This window comes from Peromyscus leucopus, chromosome 2 (assembly GCF_004664715.2).
Source record: "Peromyscus leucopus breed LL Stock chromosome 2, UCI_PerLeu_2.1, whole genome shotgun sequence".
NCBI classification, from domain to species: domain Eukaryota; kingdom Metazoa; phylum Chordata; class Mammalia; order Rodentia; family Cricetidae; genus Peromyscus; species Peromyscus leucopus.
Window position 1 is genome coordinate 139137724 of NC_051064.1, and position 20793 is coordinate 139158516.

Here is a 20793-nt window from a genome sequence, read left to right on the forward strand (position 1 = left end):
GCAGCTGTGTGTACAGATGGGCTGTGAGGACTGAGCAGTGATGGAGACATTTCCTGGCTGCTTGCTGGGTGCTGGCTGCTCTCCTGTGAGTCTTTATGTGTTGCTTTGCGTGATCCTTACACTGCCCTCCTAAAGTGTTTTTGACCTCAAACTCCCTATGTATCTAGCCAGTGATGACCTCAGCCTCCTCATCGTGCTGCCTTAACTCCATAGAACTAGGGTTACAGGCGCATGCTACCATGCCTGGTTCGTGTGTTCACTGGGATCAGAATCAGTGCTTCGTGCGTATGGGACAAGTGCTCTGCCAGTAGAGCGTGAGCCCTGAAGTTTCCATTATGGTGAAAGCCATGTTTACAGAAAGAACCGAGCTGTAACTTGTGGAAGGTCAGCTGCAAGCTACAAATGGCTTTATCTCATTTCCTATTCAGTGTTAGTATGCTAGAACAAAGACTTGCAGAACTCACTCCAGGGGAGGGCTTTCTTCCTTTAAGTGCTATTGTTATCGATTACTGTCATCAGTCCTAATGCAGGGTAACATTTGCTGAGCCTTTATTTTGTGACTGGCTGTTCCAAAGTGCATATTCGTGTACATATATATGTGCATACAAACATACCTTCATTCTCTTAGGAAATTGGGATGAAGAGTTAGCAGACTTGGTAGGGTGCACCTGCAATCCCAGTGCTCAGGAGGTGTAAACAGGAGAAGGAGCTGGTCAGTTACATAGTGAGTTCAAGGCTAGGAAGTGGAGTGGTGTATGTGACTAAAAAATTATTATACTCTTGCAATCACATAGTAATAATAGGCAGAGCCAGAATTTAAGACTTCCTATTTGTCTTGCTCTACCATACATGTTTTTGTTTCTTATTTTGATACGGGGGTCTCACTATGTAGCTTTGGTTGTCCTGGAACTCAGTGTACACCAGGCTGGCCTCTAACACATAAGTTTTTAGCCTGTGCTCTCTATACTTACTGCATTCCTTCGAGCGTTTCAACCTCATTTTTTAGAGACTGCTACCTCGATTTACTACAGTAAAATGATAAATAGCATAGTGGGATATTGTGGGGGGAAATTGACCAAACTGTGAATATAGATAATAAATAAGCAGAAGCTAGAAAAAGGAAAACAGGGCCAGTGAGAACGTTTAGCAGCTGAAGAGGCTTGTCGCCCTGCAAGTTGTCCTCTGGCTTCCATACATGCTCCGTGGCTAAGCTGTCTCCCCAGCCCACGTCCTGCTTTGTGATATGACATCTGCAAATGCGTTGAGTCACACTCATGGGTCTCCTGGGACACACTGCAGCGGGGCTTCGGTTGTGCACAGGGACCCAGACAGTAAATAGTTACTTCAGGTTTTAGCCTGGAGACTGAATAGTTGCATTCCTGCTTTCTCCTGCAAAGAACAAGGCGAGCAGAAAGAGCGACCGTAAGACAGCTGGCAAGAGTGTGTCGAGATGTCAGTATTGTGGAAAGCTAGAGGGCTCTAAAGAGACGCCATGGCCTGGGGTGTCAGTTCTCAGTTGAATTCACCAACAAAAAGCTGCATTGTGCTAGGGGCAGGAGTGGAAACTTGAAGACATCCTGTGCACTAGTGTAAGCTCTTTGAATGTTCGGGAAGACAGAGCAGAGACAGTTGTGGACGGACACTCTGTTCTGCTGCTGTCAGTGACCACCCTTCTCGCCTCCACCAGCCCTTGTGGTAGCTGAGGGCAGAGATGCACTGGAGACTGGGCAGGCTAGGCTGACGGGCTTTTGTTCTCCAATGCAGAGAATTGCCTAGCCAGGTCACTCCATGCTCCATGTAACATTCTGTAATGGAAGATTATACCAGTGCTGGCATTCTAAGGCAGGATAGCCTAGTTAGGTCTTGTTTGTGTTCGCAGGGGTGGGGGAGGTATGTTTGTTCGTTTTGGGGTTTTTCCTCTGTGTAACAGCCCTGGGACTAATGGCGTGCACCACCACTCCCAACTCACATTAAGGTTGTTGAATCTTGGTATTGAGTTTCTGTTTCATAGTATCTTGTTTTCAGATTTTTAAAATGATGTATGATGGCACACACCTTTGCACCGTCCATATACATTATCATACATGTTAATTAAATATTTTTTTCAAAATCAGTAAGCACAGTATAAAATAATATATATATATATATTTATGTTTTCTGTTTTTGTTTTTTGAAACAGGGTCTCATACTGTAGTAGAGACTGGCCTCAAAATCTGTGGCAATCCTCCTGCCTCAACCTCTTGAGTGCTAGGAGTACAGGTATGAACCATCACACTCTGTTTAGAAACATATTTTGACACTGGTCCTTTGAGTTACCTTTAATAAAACTGTTCACCTAGGGGCTGCAGACATTGGTCAGCAGTTCAGAGCACTTACTGCTCTTGCAGAGGATCCAGGGTTAGTTCCCTGCACCCATGTGCCAGCTTATAACCAACTTTTAACTCTGATTCAGCAGATCTGATACTAGCTAGGCTCCTACACACATGTGGTATACATACATACTTTCAGGCACATGCATATACACATATGTGTAATACAAAAATAAATCTAAAAAGCACCCAAAGTGTTGGCCATGTAAGGCTATCCTCTTGGAGGGGAAGAGAGCTCAAATTCCCACTGTATTACCCAGTCTCAGTTTCAAAATGGATAAAGCAATCTTCCAGCCTTCCAACCAGCTGAGCACAGCTAAGACTTACAGATGTGTGCCACCATGTTCAGATTTTATATATATATATAAAATACTTTTTATTTACTTATGTGGGACCTTACTATGTCACCCTGGCAGGCCTTGTACTTAGTGTATAGCCCAGGATAGAGTCTAACTCAATAGCCATCCTTCTGCCTCAGCCTTCTTTGTACACATCACCACACCTCAACATTTTCTTTCTTATCTTTTAGCAATTTGATATAAAATTCTTTTTAACATTAAATAAGATAAAGAAAAAACTTAGATTTGAAAACTGTCCTGTTTATAAAGCTTTGTTCTGCTTTTAACATAAGTAGATTTTGAAGCAAGCCTTTATTTGTTGTTTGAACAGGAGGCCACGCAGTGCATAGAGGAGCTGAGTGCCCAGGGCCCACTGCATGTTTTTGTGAAGGTGGGTGTGGAATTCACCCTGGAGCGGAGCCAGATCACCAGGGATCACATGGGCCACTTACTGTATCAGCTGGTGCAGTCAGAAAAACTCAGCAAGCAGGACTTTTTCAAAGGGTTGGTATCCTCCCACCTGAGCTGATGGGAAATGGCTTCCATCAGTGACCTTTGTGTACACTGTAGTATTTTAACATCATATGCAATGCTGGTTGATGTAATGGCAGTTTGTAGACTAGGCTAGACTAGCCTCTTCTGGTTTTCTCCGAGACCTCCGTCTGGTGTCTGTAATGTAAAAGACCTGACCAGAATACCCACAACTCATTATCACAAGGCTTTAAGTCAGTGATCCTCCTCCAGAAACCTCTAGGTCTATGTGAAATGATCTGGAGGTCTCAGAGATTACCTGAGACTAGAGTCCTTGCTGCGTAGCCCAGTCAGACTAGCTCCTAATCCCACTGCCTCTACCTCCCCAATGCTGGGATGACACACAGTAGAAACTGGTTCTTTCTTGGTGGTGGGTAGTGAAGAGTTCTTGCTCAGCTCTAAGTGCTGCCTGCTGTTCTGTGAGTCTGTCTGTCCACACCTTGTGCTTCCTTCCCTTTGCTCTGCAGTCCTGTTCATTTAGCGCTGCTGGGGTTGTCTGCACCCTGGAGTTGCCTGGGTTAGCTCTGTGGCACCGCTGCCTTGTCTTCTGATAGTGCCAGGTCGTTAGCCCACTTTCTAGGTCATTTTTCACGGGGTGGAAGATCAGCCTGGTCTTCTGCTTGTGGAGACCATCCTGTCCCCACTGCGTCCTCAGCCCTGGGCTGACCTTGAACTGGCTGAGTGCGGGGCTTATTTTGTTTTTTTCTCTTCTCTTCCATTGGTCAGTGTGTCTCCTTTTATCCAGTGTCACTCTGTTTTTCTTACAACTGCTTTATGATACTTTTTTGAAATAATTTCTTGAAATCAGAGATAATTTCTTTCGAGACATGCTTTGTTTAATTTTGTTTTGTTGTTTTGGGTTTTTTCCTTCAACATTATTTTTGCTGTTTAAGGTCTTTTGTGATTCTAAGACATTTTAAGTTCTGGGCTTTTCAAAACCCTATTTTGAGCTATGTATGAGATTTTGATACAGGTTGCATCGGATCTGTGGATCACTTTAAGTGATAATGATGTTTTATCATTTTAATTTTTCTAATCCATGGTCTGAAGATGGCTTTTCTTTCCCTCATTTTTCTTCAGTTTCCTCAAGGTTCCTGCTAGGGCCCCAGTGTGGAGGTCTTTACATTGTCATCAGTGTTCTTAAGGTTCCCGCCAGGGTCCCGGTGTGGAGGTCTTTTACTTCCTTGGTTAGATTTAGACCTAGGGATTTCCTTCTTCAGTGGTTTGCTGTTTGTTGTATAGAGCAATGGTTTGCTGCAGCCTGTGCAGTCCTGTGGACATGGTGATACTGCATGCATGGGCACAGACATGGACCTGCTTCTTGGTCACTTAACCCACAGAGGATACTACCCTTTAGTAGTGCAAATAGAAGCAATTTACGTACCTAAGAATTTTCTTCTAAAAGGATCTTAACAATGTAAACTTGAAAAGAAAGTACTGCCAGGCAGTGGTAGCTCACACCTTTAATCCCAGCACTCAAGAGGCAGAGGCAGGCTGATCTCTGAGTTCAAGGACAGCCAGGACTACACAGAGAAATCCTGTCCCGAAAAAAACAAAAAAAAAAAAAAGGAGAAGAACAAGAAGAAGAGAAAATATCTGTGAACCTGTGCTATGAAACCCTGTGTTCAGAAGGAAAAGAAGAAAAGGTGTTTTTATCAGCACGTAAACTGCTCCATGGTAAACTGGCTGACTGCAAAGTGGAAACACAAGTCAGAGTCAAGAATGTGTGTGTCTTCTAGTTGTGATATGAGATGGAAACAATGTATTGTTGAATGACCAGGACAGCTCCAGTTGTCCACTGGGGACATTACATAGCTCACTCTATGCTGAGAGCCCACAGAAGATGAGTGGGCAGGATCAGGTGGTTAACCCAGTTCCGCCAGATGGTGTCCCCCAGTGACACATTAACATCAGTCAGAGTGAGTGTCCGTAATGAGAGCATGGGCAAGTCTCTCCTGCATAGCAAGTGGATGTCAAAGCACCGCAAGCTGTGAGGTCAAAATGTTGGCATCAGGATGCCTGACCACCACAGTTAGATGATGTAGCTGCACTACCAAGTGTTTTGAAATGGCAGCTCAGGAAAGGCACCCTGCTCTGGAGAGAAAGCTCCTTTTACATGAAAATGAAGTCGTGTGGAGGCCTCTGGACTGTGGAGTTGCAGTGGAAAAGCATATGTGTTGTATAAGGACATGGACACGACAGTCACCTGCTCCTGGCTTGCCCTTTGTTCCCTCTCCTCTTGACACAGCTGACAGATTTCTGCATGTCTCTTGCCTCTGCTTTTAAAATGTGTTACTTATGAAAACCATTGCTGGGCGGTGGTGGCGGACGCCTTTAATCCCAGCACTAGAGGCAGAGCCAGGCAGATCGTGGTGAGTTTAAGGCCTGCCTGGGCTACAGAGCAGGATCCAGAACAGCAGTTAGACAGAGAAACCATGCCTCAAAACACCAAAAAGAAGAGAAAAAAGAAAGAAAGTAAGAAAAGGGAACCGTTAACAAAGCTCTGAATTGTTTGCACTAAGCATGCAACTGCAGCTTTCAGCCCACACGACTGTGCCGACTCTCGAGAAGCCTTTTCTCTCAAGTTGTTTTCTTTTTTTTCCTGTGTTTATGAGATGTGTTAAGCTCTGTTACAGCTCATGTTAAATTTGAACTTAGCCTCCAAACAGCTGGGGATGCAGGAATGTGGTGCTCAGCTGCCTTCCTGGGTTTTATATTTAATTCCCCTTATTTTACTTCACATTAAGAACATTTTATAACACAAAAGCCAGCAAAATTCTCAGACCCCCGTAACGTGTAACCTGTGGTGGTGTTTATAACAGCATGCTCTCAGTTCTTCCAGCTTTCCCATCCTGTGGGTCTCTAAGACTGACTCTCCTCCCTTGTGTCTCTGGCTATATGCCAGCATGTGTTTAGTCCATGATTTTGTGGTAGCTCTTACCCACACTTGACATGGCTATCTAAGTGTTTCAGAAGTCACTTCCAGACAGAGCTGTTCTGCCCTCCCTCTGGTGCTACTGGTCATGCTGAAGCACTGAAGTGCTTAATGATAAGGACAATTCAGGCTTTCCACAGCCCCCTCCTGCTCATCCACAAAGCCAGAGGTGAGCAGGAAGTCTGATTGGCTAGCCTGTGTACTCTGTATCTGGCACACATTATCCCGATGTTCACTCAGTCTTCAGGTTGCCTTTACCTGTTCAGGTCTCCTCTCCCCAGGCTAGTGTGAGCTCCAGAGTATGGAACCTGTCTGTGTATTCCTCTGCAGCTGACCAGTCCCTTCACGTAAGACATGCTTAGCACACACAAACTTGTGCTTTACTGTCTTGGGTCTCTATTTAATTTTAACTTTTAAATTCATTTTTAGTGAGTTTGTTTTTTGTTGTTGTTGTTCTCTTTTCAGTTTTTCTGAAACCCTGGAATTGGCAGATGACATGGCTATTGATATTCCCCATATTTGGTTGTACCTGGCTGAACTGGTCACCCCCATGTTAAAAGAAGGGGGAATTTCCATGAGAGAACTTATTCTGTAAGTTGTATTTGTTCTTTTCAATGTCTTATCAAGTTAACTGACTCAAAACTCCCTTACTCTGTGGCATATGCTGTCCATTGGCACCTCTGGACACTCATGGACACAGCCTGTCACTCTTAGCCTTTAGTTTCAAGGAGAAATTGTTACATTGTCTACACTGGAGATATGTTGGGGAAACAAGAGCTGTGTGGTCCTTGGAGGGTGTTAGTCATTGCAGACACAGCTCAGAGTTGGGGGGTGGGTTGTTTCTGGATGTTTCCTGTAAGTCTGGGTTTGTGCCTGCCTTTTCCAAGCTGGGTGTAAATTGGGATCAGTGCTGCCTTGTGTTATTAACTAATGCTTCTCGCCTTCAGAACACTGCTGCTCATACAGCAATTCACACCATCCCACTCTGCAAATCACATGACCCTCCTCTTAAAGATTTGCAAAGTGCACATTGGGGATTGTGAGACCCTCATGGGAAACAAGCAAGAAAGATGATTTAATTAGGCATGGTCTCAGTTATTGTCAGAAGAACCCTTTTTTGAGGAATTTATAATAGAGAACTTAGTTTAGGAAAGGAGGGTGTAGACTATGGAAAAATGGTCTCTTTCTGCCTCACTTAGAAAATACCATAAAGAAAAGGAAATTCTGTCTTAAATGTCCTTATTACTGAGCCTTAAATGAGTGTCATGCTTTCATTTGATGTCGTAGGTAAGTAGTCACTGAAGTGCTTAATGATAAGGACAAATTCAGGCTTTCCACAGCCCTCTCCTGCTCATCCACAAAGCCGGAGGTGAGCCGGAAGTCTGATTGGCTAGCCTGTGTACTCTGTATTTGGCACACATCATTTGTCTGCTGCTCTAGAGCAGAAACTATGTTGGTACTTACTTGCCGCTCCTGTTCGTCCTCTACAGAGAATTTAGCAAGCCTTTACTTCCCGTTGGAAGAGCTGGGGTCCTGCTTTCTGAAATACTGCACCTTCTATGCAAACAGATGGTGAGTGTTAGCTGAGTGTCGGCCCAGTGATTTGGTCAGAAGGACAGGGATGTGGACAGTTTAGGGCTCCATGTGCGAGGACTTGTGTCCTTTCTTGATCTTGGGAAGACGACGAGAACTGCTTGATGCGACTCTGCCAGCAGCACCGCCTCTGCTCTCGTGTTAGCAGGATCTTTGGGAAGAACTGTCCAGTCTCAGCCAGAATGGACTGCTGAGGTTGGAAAGATTCTCACGATGCTTATTGTCCTTGTCAAGGAAGTCTGTCTTTCCATAAACAAAACGGCTGTATTAATACTTGTAATGGATTTCAATAAGAAACCTTGGAGAGTGGAGCTGGAGAGATGGCTCAGGGATTTAGAGAACGTTCTGCTCTTGCAGAGGACCCCCATTTGGATCCCAGCACCCACATAGTGACTCCAGCTCCAGGGGTTCTATATGCCCTTTGGCCTACATCAGTCAAAACACTCATCATTCACAAAATAAAAATAACCTTTTGAAAAAAAAACTTTGAGACAGGAGTGACAAAATGGTTGATTTTATTACTTTTGATTAGTGAGTGAGGTGCTGTTCTTACCCTGTTAGAAATAGGTGGTGAGATGATGGTGCAGGATGGTGAAATTTTCAGTTAAATGTCTGCTATCTAAAGATAACTAAGCCTTCCAAGTCTGTACAGGCTGGAGAAGGTATATAGTCAGAGCTGTCTGGGAGGGGGAAACAGTGTAAACATGTAAACTTCGTGTGTTAGGATGTTTAGTAATTGTTGGCAGTTGCCTAACTTAAGCATCTAGTAAATGAATAGTTGACTCATAAGCAGTTATACTAATTCATTCACTATTTTGTTTATTTATTTATGTATTTTTTTTTTTTAGGTTTGTGAGACAAGGTCACCTCTGTAGCACAGACTATCCTGAAACTCATTATGTAGTCCAGGCTGGCCTTGAACTCAGATGAGTTCACCCTCCTAATTGCTAGGGTTATCTGTGTGGCCACCATGCCAGAATCACCATTACATTTACATGTATTCAGACATCTCTGTTTGAAAGATTATCATCCCATTAGTAAGGAATAATACTGAATTTTAATTAGTCTCTAGAGGTCTGCACTTTTTACGTCCAGCAAACCTTTTTTCCTTCTTTCAAAGAAAGCTGATGCATGGTTTATCTCTGTTCTAGAGCCATAAGAAAGTAGGTGCCTTATGGAGGGAGGCTGACCTCAGCTGGAAGGACTTTTTACCAGAAGGGGAAGATGTACATAACTTTCTCTTGGAGCAGGTGAGTAACAGTTCCTTTTGATGGTGTGAGGTTGTTAGAGCCCTTGTGTAACATTCATGAGGCCCTGGGTTCTCTCCACATCACTGCAAATGATGACAATGGTAATGATAATAAATAAATCAAAGTAGTACTGTTGAGGGGCTAGGATGTTGCCTCAGTAGTAGAACCCTGGGTTTGACCCCCAACATTTCAGCAACAAAGACAAAAATGAGAGCCTTAGTGAAGGCAGCGTTTGAAGTTTGTGTTTTCAGGCTCCTCTGAGCATACAGTCAGAATACAGCCAGAAGAAAATTTTAGGTGTCAGGAACCACATCCAGTATATCTCAGGAACAGACATGACTGGGGCCGTTTTAGATGCATATAGAGCAAAGTTTCATTTGATTGGACTGACCTTTCAGATGGAGAACCTTTTCTACCCTGGAAGCTCAGAGTGTTGGTTATAGAGGGTTGAACAGAGTGGTGGGATTTTTGCATTCAGATAAATGAGGAGACAGGTTTAATGAATCTCAGTAGGAGCAGTCTCTCTAGGGGGATATCTTCAGGGCATAAATATCTCAGGGGGAAGGCTATAGTGGACATTTCTGCACACACTATCAATATATATACATGGACCAGAAAGGAAGACTCTGCCATTTCCCTCAGGCATCTCAGTCCTTGAGATGGTGCACATTCACCAAGGACTTCACACACTCAGGGCTTCATCAGTTCCCCAACACCAGGAAGCTATGCAAGCATTGAGGACCTGAGTTTGATCCCCAGACCTCCTGTAAAAATGCCAGGTAGTGGTGTGTACGCTTATCCCAGCACTGGGGAGTAAGAGATTTAAGATTGGTAAAGCTTGTTGGCAATCTAGCCTGAAAAGTGAGTTCCAGGCCAGTGAGAGGCCCTGTTTCAAAACAGAGTAGATGGGTGTTCCTTAGAGACAGAACCCAAGGTTGTCCTCTGACCTACACATGCATACACGTACGTACACACACACACACACACACACACACACACACACACACACACACACACACGTACACACATGACTGTACCCATGTATACACACACACAGTTTAAAAAGAATACATAGCAAACTCTCAGTGATCCAGAGGTGGACTTGATAAGTAGTGATATCACAAACTTCCAGTGTTCTGAGCTCCAGTTTGAAGCCATGAGGTACGTATTGGGGGGGTGGGCAAGGACTAGAATGCCACTTATAAGGCAGAGAATTGTAGACAGGCTGTTTAAAAACCCATTGATAAAAATTGGAGGGGCATTAAAACCAGAACCTCCGATTTGATAGCCAAATGCAGAAATTTACATGCCAGAGTGCATCATCAGTGCACTCTATTGCTAAACAAGCAACTGTGGCATGCTAAGTTGAGGCAGACAAGACTCCTGCAAATTCAAATCCTGAAACACTTGAAGTTGAGCATTGTGTGCTAGAACCTGGAATCCCACCTCTTGTGGGCTGAGGTAGGTGTTATTTATTTGCGGCACTATTTACCATGCAAGAGAAAACATGAGGTACAACAAAACCCACTATAAGAGTTTTTATTAGGGGAGGGTGATGAGGGGGTGTGCAGTAGGCCTACTAGGAGCAAACTGTGGAAAAGGGGGGCGAGGGAATGGGGGGGAATCTGCTTTTATGGGTCCCCCCTTCCGAGCTTGCACATATGGGCTTATGTGATCACAATGCTCACAGATTTATATGCTCAGGTAACACACGGATTATATAGGACACAATGCCCTGGGATGGCTAAGCATTCTGCCTGCCTGATGGACAGCGCATGTGTGGTCATGTAGTTGGGGAGTGGCTAGGAACTCTAACAGTAGAATCTGCAGGTAATCAGTCTCAGACAAACAAAGTTACTTAGGGAAAACGGAAGCTAAGGCCAGTTGTACCATAATCAGTAATGGCGTACCTACTGGTGCACATAATGCTAGCACACAGGAGTTAGGCAAGGCCTCTCTGTGAACTTGAACGCTATCCAGAGCTACCATGTCTCCAAGGGGAAAAAATTAAACCAACAATAAAACCACCATAGCAAAATAATGTCAGTTTAAATAAGTAAATGTCAAGCCCATGGCTTCGTAGCCCATTGAGTTGTGCACTATGGGATGCTCTTGGAATCACAGCTGTTCAGGAGCCTGGTGCAGGAGGATTAATTGTTTATCAGAAATTTGAGGCCAGCTTGAACAGTAGAACAGAGCAGAAGAAAGGAACAGTCATCTTGGGCTAAAGACACCATCGGTTGTGATGCACTGGCTTTAGTTATGGCTGTCTATAGTCTAGGTACACAAGGGATGTGCTCATCTTAGGGGTGAGATCTGTGGAGCTGGAGAGGTGCCTGAGCAGTTAGTCTTCAACTCCCTAGGTAGCTAAGGCTGTCCTTGAGCTCCACCAGTGGGCACATGCCTTTAATCCAGCACTCAGGAGGCAGAGGCAAAGGCAGGCGGATCTCTGTGAGTTTAAAGCCAGCCTTGTCTGTAGAGTGAGCTCCAGGACAGCCAGGGGTACACAGAGAATCCCTGTCTCAAAACAAAACAAAAAACGTCTGCACCACAGGGCTAGAAGAAAAGTTTTAGGAAAAAAGTTAAAGATAAGGCAAAAATGATCACTACTGCCAGTGAAAGAGGTCACACTGTTAAGAGTTCTGTTCCAAAAGTGAGTAAATGTTGATGAGTAAACTATGCTGATGCATTCATTAGCTTCATTTGAAGTGAACAAATACCTAGAGCAGCAATTGAGTGTGTAGTTAAAAATGTTCCTACAAAGAAAACTTGAGGGTCCATGGTCTGTCTGTGAATTCTACCGCATATTTAAAGACTAAGTAATATTACATACTACAGAACTCCACAAAGTAGCCTGTTCCTGAAAGTGGCCCTCTGATTCAGGTTACATTCTCTTTGTTGCCTGTGATTTAAAAGACAGTGCAGTCCGGCATCATAATCCACCCCTTGGGAGGTTCCGGGAAGGGGGTAAGGAGTAAAAGGTTATCCTTGGCTACATAATGAATTGGAAGCCAACTTGGGCTATGAGACTATCTTAGTTAGGGTTTCTATTGCTGTGAAGAGACACCATGGCAAATCTTATAAAGAAAGCATTTAATTGAGGGAACTCGCTTACAATTTCAGAGGTTCAGTTCATTATCATCATGGCGGGGAGCATGGAATCGTGTAGGCAGACATCATGGTGCTGGAGGAATAGCTGAGAGTCCTACATCATGCGGTCAACATGAAGTGCTGAGACACCTGAGTAGTATCCTAAGCATAGGAATCCTCAAGCCCGCCCCCACAGTGACAAATTTCCTCCAACAAGGCCATACCCACTCCAACAAAGCCACACCTCCGAATAGTGCCACTCCCTATGAGGTTATGGGGGCCAATGACAGCCAAACTTCCCCAGAGACCCTGTGTCAAAACCTGGCAGCAACAAAAGGTGCTGTGGTGAACTCAGGTATAAGTGAAAGCCCAGGCCTCGAGGCACTGGAAGAGAGGTCACTTATAGCAACACAAGGACTCTACGATGCAAGTGTTTCCTTCCAGTTTTACCTGTGTCAGTGGTAATTTAAACCTTTGTTTTTAAATTTTTCTACTTTTATTAGCATTGTAATACTGTTGATTGCTTCATAGCTCAAAGTAAGTTTTGTAAATTCTGGTGGAATGTTAGGAGGTTTTCTTTGTAGATGCTTTAATCCCTCAGAGCATTAGAATCATGTTGTGGAAATCTTAAACTATACAACACTGGTAGCTTTTATTTTACATGTATTGGTGTTTTGCCTGTATGTATATATGTACTCCAGGTGCATTCCTGGTGTCCAGGGAGGCCAGAAGAGGGGGTCAGATCTCCTAGAGCTGAAATACAGATGGTTGTGAGCCGCCATGTAGGTGGAATTGAACCTCAGTTTTCTAGAAGAGCAGCTCATAACCACTGAGCCATCTCTTCAGCCTTTGATGGACTAGCCTTCAAAAGGATGGCTGCTGTCTTATGATTCTGTGTGTGTATTAAAGTGAAGAGTGGGCTGTTACCAACACTGATTCAGAAAAACCTTCGAGAAAAGTACTCCTTAACAGTGTTAGGCCAGGGATGGTGTGGCTCAATGACAAAATGGTTATATTGACATGTCCACTCAAACAAAGCCTGCCAAAAGGGGGCGGATGAGAGATAAAGGGGAGAGGCGATTATGTGAAAGAAATGAAACATTGGGATAAAGAACTGAATTCAAATGAGTTGATTTTTTTTTAATCCCAAATTCTTAAAAAGCACTGGAGAAAACTTGATTTGGATGATCTTTAGTAGTTCTTTGTTTGTTTATGGTTTTTGTGTAAAGATGATGTAAAGCCATAGCCATATATCTTATTGCCTGACTGAAAAGTATGTTTTTTGGTTCCTGATTTGTCAGCTCCCTGTTACCATAACATTTGATAGCATCGTTTCTCGCTCTTGTGCTTAGCATGGTTAGGGTCCTCAGGACCTGGAGCTGCCGCTGTTCTCCTCAGAGCTAACCCCAGACATGGGTTACAGAGAAACTGCAGGCTTAGCCCTCGCGGACTCCTGTGTCATAGCTCCCTGTAAGACGACAGTTCACAGTGATCTGGAGGGAGTAAGGCAGAGAAAACCATAGGGAGCTAGTTTGCCCTTTTATGGGGAATAGAAATGCATAATATAAAAGTTCGAAAATTGGCCTGGCAAGATGGCTTCAGGTAAAGGCCCTCGTTACACAAGCCTGGTGACTGACCTACACCAGGAGGAAGGACAGAGTCTGGAGTGGAATGATAGCTCAGCAGGTAAGAATGCATGCTGCTGCTGTAGAGCTCAGCTCCATGTCAGGCTGCAGCCAGCCACCTTAACTCCAGCTCCAAGAGGTCAGACGCCCTCTTCTGGACTCGGTCAGCACCTGCACTTGCATGGACACATGCCCACAAAGACATATAATTAAAAATAAAAAACCTTTTAAAGTTATTCTCTACCATGTATACGTATAGATACAAATATTAAATAGATTTTTTTTTTTTAATTTAAAAATAGATTCAGTTAGGTGTATGTGTCTCTGAGTGCAGATGCCCTCAGGCCAGAAGTGACAGATCTCTATGAAGCTGAAAGTTATTGGCAGTTGTGAATTATACCCTAGTGGGTACTAGGAGTCAAACTCAGGTCCTCTGCAGAACATCATGCACTCTTAACCACCGAGCCATCTCCCTGTCCCCCATTACAATTTTTTGGAAAGGTTGGAAACTCATGGAAATACTGCTGAAGTAACAGTCATTCACGGCTCTGTGTGGAGTGGCACCTGCTGCTTATTTTCTCTCGGACGGAGCAAGCTCATGGCTGGCCTCGCTGACCATGTAATTGAACAATACCGATGACTCATGTAATCGCCACCTTCAGTAGTACCTCTGTCTCATGTAGTAGTCAGATTGAGCAATACCTATGTTCGTGAAATCATCACACTGAACAATATCAGTGTTTCATATTTGGTTCCAGAAATTGGACTTTATAGAGTCCGAAGGTTCCTGCTCCTCTGAAGCACTTTCAAAGAAAGAACTCTCTGCTGAGGAACTGTCTCAGCGGCTGGAGAAACTCATCATGGAGGACAGAGCGGACGACGAGCGGATATTTGACTGGGTAGAGGTACAGACACGGCCCATGCTCTGCTGTCTCTCAGGAGAATGGCCAGTGGGGTCCTCAGAGTTCACATGGCAGTTCTTTACTTCAGACCTTTTATCCTTGGTGCACTGTGGCTTTTGTGTCGATGTGTACAGAGTGTCTGAAATTCAAAGACCATTTGGAGGGTTTTTATAAGGGCTGATTCTTTTTTATCATTTTTATTTTACTTATTTGTTTATTGGCTTTTTTTGAGACAAGGTCACATTATGTATAGCCCTAGCTAGCCTGGAACTTGCTAAGTAAACCAGGCTGGCTTAGAACTCATAGAGATCTCCTTGCCTCTTCTAGTGTACTCCCCCATGCCCAGTCAATTTCAGTCTTTAACAAGTCAAGTAAAAATCTGTTGCCGGGCGGTGGTGGCACACGCCTTTAATCCCAGCACTCGGGAGACAGAGGCAGGTGGATCTCTGTGAGTTCGAGGCCAGCCTGGTCTACAGAGTGAGTTCCAGGACAGGCTCCAAAGCTACACAGAGAAAGCCTGTCTCAAAAACCAAAAAAAAAAAAAAAAAAAATTCTGTTCAGAGCACAAACCCATTTCTCTGGGTCTCATTCCATTAGAATATATTCCATATTTTGTCACTTGCTTACAACTAAAAGGAAGGTCTCTATGTAGACCAGGAGGGCCTGGAGCGCAGTCTCAGCACAGAGTGCTTCACCATGGCCAGCTAAGTCCTTTTTTTGTTTGTTTGTTTTTGTTTTTGTTTTTCGAGACAGGGTTTCTCTGTATAGCCCTGGCTGCCCTGGAACTCACAGAGATCTGCCTGCCTCTGCCTCCCAAGTCTGGCATTAAAGGGTGTGTACTACTACCACCAGGTACCGGTCCAGCTAAGTACTTTTAAAGAGGCGTAAAGCAGGTGCAGCACATCTTCTCAGCATGTCTCTTGTCACCTGCTGTTCCCCACAGTGCCTCCCCAGATGTGACAATGGCTCCACATGCTTCTGTTTCTCTGGTTGACCTGGCCGTGAAACCTCTAGGTCCTTCCTAGCTACTGGTGTTCCCAAAAGCTGGCCATCTGCCTGCCTGCCCTGCTGATCCTGGAAGTTCCTGCAGAGTGGAATGTGAGGGCAGGTGTCAGGAAGAGGCTGCCTTGCTCTGTCTCAGTTATAAAGCCTGTCAACACTGGCCTGTCTCTAAATAGCCTTAGGTGGTTAAGCTTTCAAAAACAGAAATGGACAATGACATCTTCAGTATTTCTTGCCAGACACTGTGTTCAGACTGCCTTTCTGTGGAAAAGACCATAGGGTACTGTTGAAACGCTTGAAACACTTTCTTAGTGCAAGCCTAAGCAACAAGATGCACACAGTGGAATTAAATCTGGGGTCCCCTTGACTTCATTTGACAACTGTTCATGCTTGTTGTCATCCTTAGAAAAGAGGAACAAGTTTCTCAACACCTGAAGGCTTTGTTCTAGGCTGTGCTAGAAACCAACCCCATTTGCTGTAGATGAAGATGAACAGCAGTATTGGTCCAAGTACGCAGTCGCACAGTGCTGAGAACATGGTCCAGGCTACACTGCAGTCAGGTGCAGCTTCATCCTACTGTGTAGCTCTGGCTGGCCTCAAGCTCACTTTGTAGACTAAGCTGCCTAGAACTCAGAGCATCTGCCTCTGTCCTCCCTCCTTCCCCCTCCCCAACCCCCAGTGCTAGAATTAAAAGACATAGGCAAGCACACTCACCTGTGGTGTGGTTGGCTTTAAATGTGTAGACCTGAGTCGGTCTCCTCCTGTGGGGTGTTGTTGAGGAGTGCTGTTGTTGAATGCTTACACTTCAAATGAGCATAGTACACGGTGCTGTGTGACTGTGCACAGGGGGGGGAAGTTCCTTAAACTTGAGTGGCTGCCTGGAGCGTTTTGACAGACACGTGTGTTCTGTGTTCATCTCAGGCTAATCTGGATGAAAGCCAAATGAGCTCACCTGCATTCCTCAGAGCTTTAATGACGGCCGTTTGCAAAGCAGCTATCATAGGTGAGTGACGTTTGTTGACAGCAGTTCTGAGCATCTGACACAGATTGTTGGCTTTGCCTTCATCATCTTATTTTATATTGTCTTGGCACTTGCAGTTCCTGCGCAGATGGTGGCATCATATCATGCTACCTGCTGTCTCGATCATGGGGTGGATAGTTGCTTTCTCAGTAAGAACCCAGCCTCCACCTCACCTGCGTGCCTCATGCTCTGCAGTTGAGCAAAGTTGTTTAATGCTTTTTGGGTCCACATAGATCTTTCCTTCCACTTTTCTTTCAGTCATCAAGGCCATATCTTCCATTCATGAATGGGTTGAATATTTTTTATGTTTTTTTTGAGGTGGGGACTAATGTAGCCCAGGCTAACCAAGGTCTCCTGCTTATCCCTCCCTTGTGTTAAAATTATAGGTCCATTTGACCAAGTTTGGCATACCCTTTAAATATCTATGCCTTATAAGCATGAGCACTTAACCATCAAGCTATAGCTCCAGCTCCCAATTTTGCTTTATTTTTGTATTTTTAAAGTATTTATTTGAATTTATACATTATTAATTAGTAATATTTTTAATTGATATGACAAATTATAATTGTACACATTCATAGGGTAAAAGTGATGTTTTGAGGAATGTCTGCAATGTGGAATGTTTAAATCAAGCTAATCAGCATATCTGTCCGCTCTCCAACTTAATGGTGAGATATCTGATTAATGTGGCTCTCTTAGGTGCCATAAAACCTTGGTGCTGTTTCATTATAATTACAAATAAAAGTTGGGAAATCTGTCCTCAACATGCATTTCTCCTTCAGGTTTTACATCACTTTTTATAGACTGTACCATTACAAATATCTAGTGTCAGAGGCCTATAATCCCAACTATTGAAGAAGCCGAGGCAGCGGGATTGTCAGCTCGAGGCCTGCCTGGACTATGGAGAATGTTGAAGGCCTTACTAGGCACCTTAGTGAGACCCTGTCTCAAAATGAGAAGTTCAGGGATGTCTGGAGATGTAGCTCAGTGGAAAGTGCTTGTCAAGTGTGTCCAGTCCCCCGTCCCAGCAGAAGAACATAGAGATTCGGGCTTTGCTTTCCTTGCCTCTCACAGCTGTGTTTGTCTGCTGTGCTCAGAGCAGTGGGTGTACACAGTTGTGTGCTCATTCTGGTTCCTGTGTCTCTCCAGCTGACTGTTCTACCTTCAGAGTGGACACTGCTGTGATCAAGCAGAGGGTGCCCATCTTACTCAAGTACCTAGACTCAGACACGGAGAAGGAGCTACAAGCACTTTATGCACTACAAGCATCAATAGTCAAACTTGACCAGCCTGCCAGTAAGTGTCCAGCTTGGTGCCGTGAGCCCAGCTGATCGGGGGACTTGTGAACCCTGAAGTTGGGATTTGGACATGGACAGTAGGGCGACTTGTGGGCCCTGAAGTTGGGGTTTGGACGTGGACAGTAGGGCGACTTGTGAGCCCTGGAAGTTGGGGTTTGGACATGGACAGTAGGGCGACTTGCAACCACTTGTAGAACCAGCAGTTAGAAAACCTGTGTGAGAAAATGCTGATAAGTTTTGTTTAGCAGGGCATGGTGTCACACGCCTGTAATCCCAGCACTCAGGAGGCAGAGGCAGGCGAATCTCTGTGAGTTCAAGGCCAGCCTGGTCTATAGAGCAAGTTCCAGGACAGCGAGGGCTATTACACAGAGAAACTCTGTCTTGAAAAGCCAGGGGGGGAAATGTCTAGTTTAGGGTCTGGAGAGAGAATTCAAGTGTGACGAGTACTGGCTGCTCTTCAGTGGACCCAAGTCTCAGTTCCCAGCACCCATAGCCACTCACAACTCTCTTTAACTCTAGTTCCAAGAGATCCATCTCCTTCTTCTGGTCTCCACAGCCACCAGGCATGCACATGGTGCACAGATGTATATACATGGAGGCAAAACACCCAAACACATAAAATTTTAAATATAATTTAAAAAAAAAGTCTGGTTGAACTAGGTGGGTAGCTTCCCCCATCATCCCAACATAGCTGGGACAGGAGGAGCAGGTATGGCTGGGACAGGAGGAGCAGAGCTTAAAGGCTTTGGCTGCTGTGTAAGAATATATCTCAGAAGCAAAGGCAGGAAGTAAAACTCGTGTAGAGAGTTGATCCTCTCCGTAGGCCACGTCTGATGGACCTCTGGTCAAGGTGGATGTGTATACACTGCTCAGTGTGGCGACCTAGTCATCCTGAGATGCTTGAGGCCATGGTGCACATAAACATGGCTGTTGTGACTGAGAACTTTCCATTTTGTTTAACTTGTATTGAAGTAGCCCCATGTGGGCATATTGGATGCATATTAAATATCCCTGAGGCTGGCCAACGATCTGAGCATCCTGAGTCACCTACACACCCCAGTGGTGGGTGCTACTGTCCAGAGAACCACTGATGTCCTCAGGAATTTACTGCAGTTTGTGCACGTGGATGGAGCAGGCTTATTTCGGGGATGGCCTTGAGTGGTTCCCAGATGCTTTGCTTGTGTTAGGACATTTGCAAAGTTTTCCTTTGTTGAAAGTGAAAGTGCTTGTAGATCTTCCTGGGATATCAAAGAAAAGCAAGTTTCCCTCAGAGTTTAATCAAGGAGGGTATCAGAAACTGTAGTTGTCCTCCTTCTCTCAGAGTCATGTGTGGTCATGTAACAGGATAGTGCTCTTCTCTGAGCTGTTGCAGAAGAGGACACTAGCTTTTCAGATGAAATGCTTGCCGTCTGATGAAGTGGCTGCCAAGCTAACATTAGATATCCCGTTATAGCGACCTCAGTCATCTTGGGAACTGTTAGTTTGGGATCCAGCTGCCATCAGACTTGTGGCCTCACTCCATTTCCCTGTAGATCGACTGGAGTTGTTTTGGTTTTATTTTCGTTGGGTTTTTTTTTTTGGGGGGGGGGGGGTGGCGTTTATTTCAGTATTAAAAATCAAATAGATATAGAATTACAAAGACTAATCTAAAAAATGTAACTATCAATCTCTCTGGCTCTCATATTTATTGGCATTTATCACTTATCGCTGCCTCTTCCATAAGTGTGATGATCAGGAAGCTGGCTGCAAGTGAGTCTTAAGTGCCAGGGATGATGGCGCACACATTTAATCCCGGTCCTCAGTGAGCAGAGGCAGGTGGATCTCTGTGAGTTCAAGGCTACCTGCTCTACATAGTGAGTTTGTGGCCAGCCAGAGCTACATAGTAAAACCCTGTCATGAAGGAATTTTCTTTTTCTTTCTTGTGCTGTGGGTTGAACTCAGTTCCAAGGAACTATTTGGAAGAATAAATACATGTAAAGGAGCTTTATACCTCTACCAATGTTCTCCCTCTTTTGAGTAGTAATACAAATTTCCACTGTAAGAGAAGAATAATTCAATTATTCAGGCAGTTGAGACATTTAAGACACAAAAATGTAGAGATCACTTCATCCCATGTTTTTCATATAAAGTCACTCTTTGTTTTTAATACAGCCTTAGAATGTGTGAAGTGTTTAATTTGCTATCTATTAAATAGGAAACAGCTTCCCCGTATCTGAACATAGTTGGATTTGAATTTTTAAAAAAGATATAGCCGGACAGTGGTGGTGCACGCCTTTAATCCCAGCACTTGGGAGGCAGAGGCAGGTGGATCTTTGTGAGTTCGAGGTCAGCCTGGTCTACAAAGCAAGTTCCAGGACAGCCAGGATTGTTAACACAAAGAAACTCTGTCTCGAAAAACAAAAACAAACAAACAATAAAAGATATAAAAGCAATGTAGATTGCTTAGGTTTTGTTTTGTTGTTGTTGTTGGGTTTTTTTTGTTTGTTTTTGTTTTGTTTTGGTTTTTTTTTTTTTTTTTTTTTTTTTTTTTTTTTTTTTTGGTTTTTCAAGACAGGGTTTCTCTGCATGGCTTTGCGCCTTTCCTGGAGCTCACTTGTTAGCCCAGGCTGGCCTCGAACTCACAGAGATCTGCCTGGCTCTGCCTCCCGAGTGCTGGGATTAAAGGCGTGCGCCACCACCGCCTGGCGATTGCTTAGGTTTTTTTCTCCGCAAATGGGTGTTACATTCCTCAGCATCAAGAGTGTGTGGTGCATGGTCCTGGGAAGTGAGTATTTGTTCACTGTGTTGATTCACTTATTGACCACATTCATTCATTCGTTCACTGCATGCATTCACTTAC

The 20793-nt window shown here is 44.3% G+C and overlaps 1 protein-coding gene across 26 annotated transcripts in view; it reads left to right on the forward strand.

Annotated features, from left to right (window-relative positions):
- Positions 1-20793, forward strand: part of Eif4g3 (eukaryotic translation initiation factor 4 gamma 3) — a 233280-nt gene that overhangs the window by 211996 nt on the left and 491 nt on the right. For 24 of the 26 annotated variants that reach the window (XM_037203103.1, XM_028875356.2, XM_028875355.1 and 21 more), the window contains 7 exons: positions 3039-3211; positions 6639-6764; positions 7664-7745; positions 8918-9016; positions 14490-14636; positions 16557-16638; positions 17806-17952. In XM_037203103.1, the coding sequence (XP_037058998.1) occupies positions 3039-3211; positions 6639-6764; positions 7664-7745; positions 8918-9016; positions 14490-14636; positions 16557-16638; positions 17806-17952 (856 nt within the window). Of the gene's footprint in view, positions 1-3038; positions 3212-6638; positions 6765-7663; positions 7746-8917; positions 9017-14489; positions 14637-16556; positions 16639-17805; positions 17953-20793 lie in introns of those variants that run through there. The other 2 variants (XM_037203100.1, XM_037203106.1) reach the window with 2 other exon arrangements.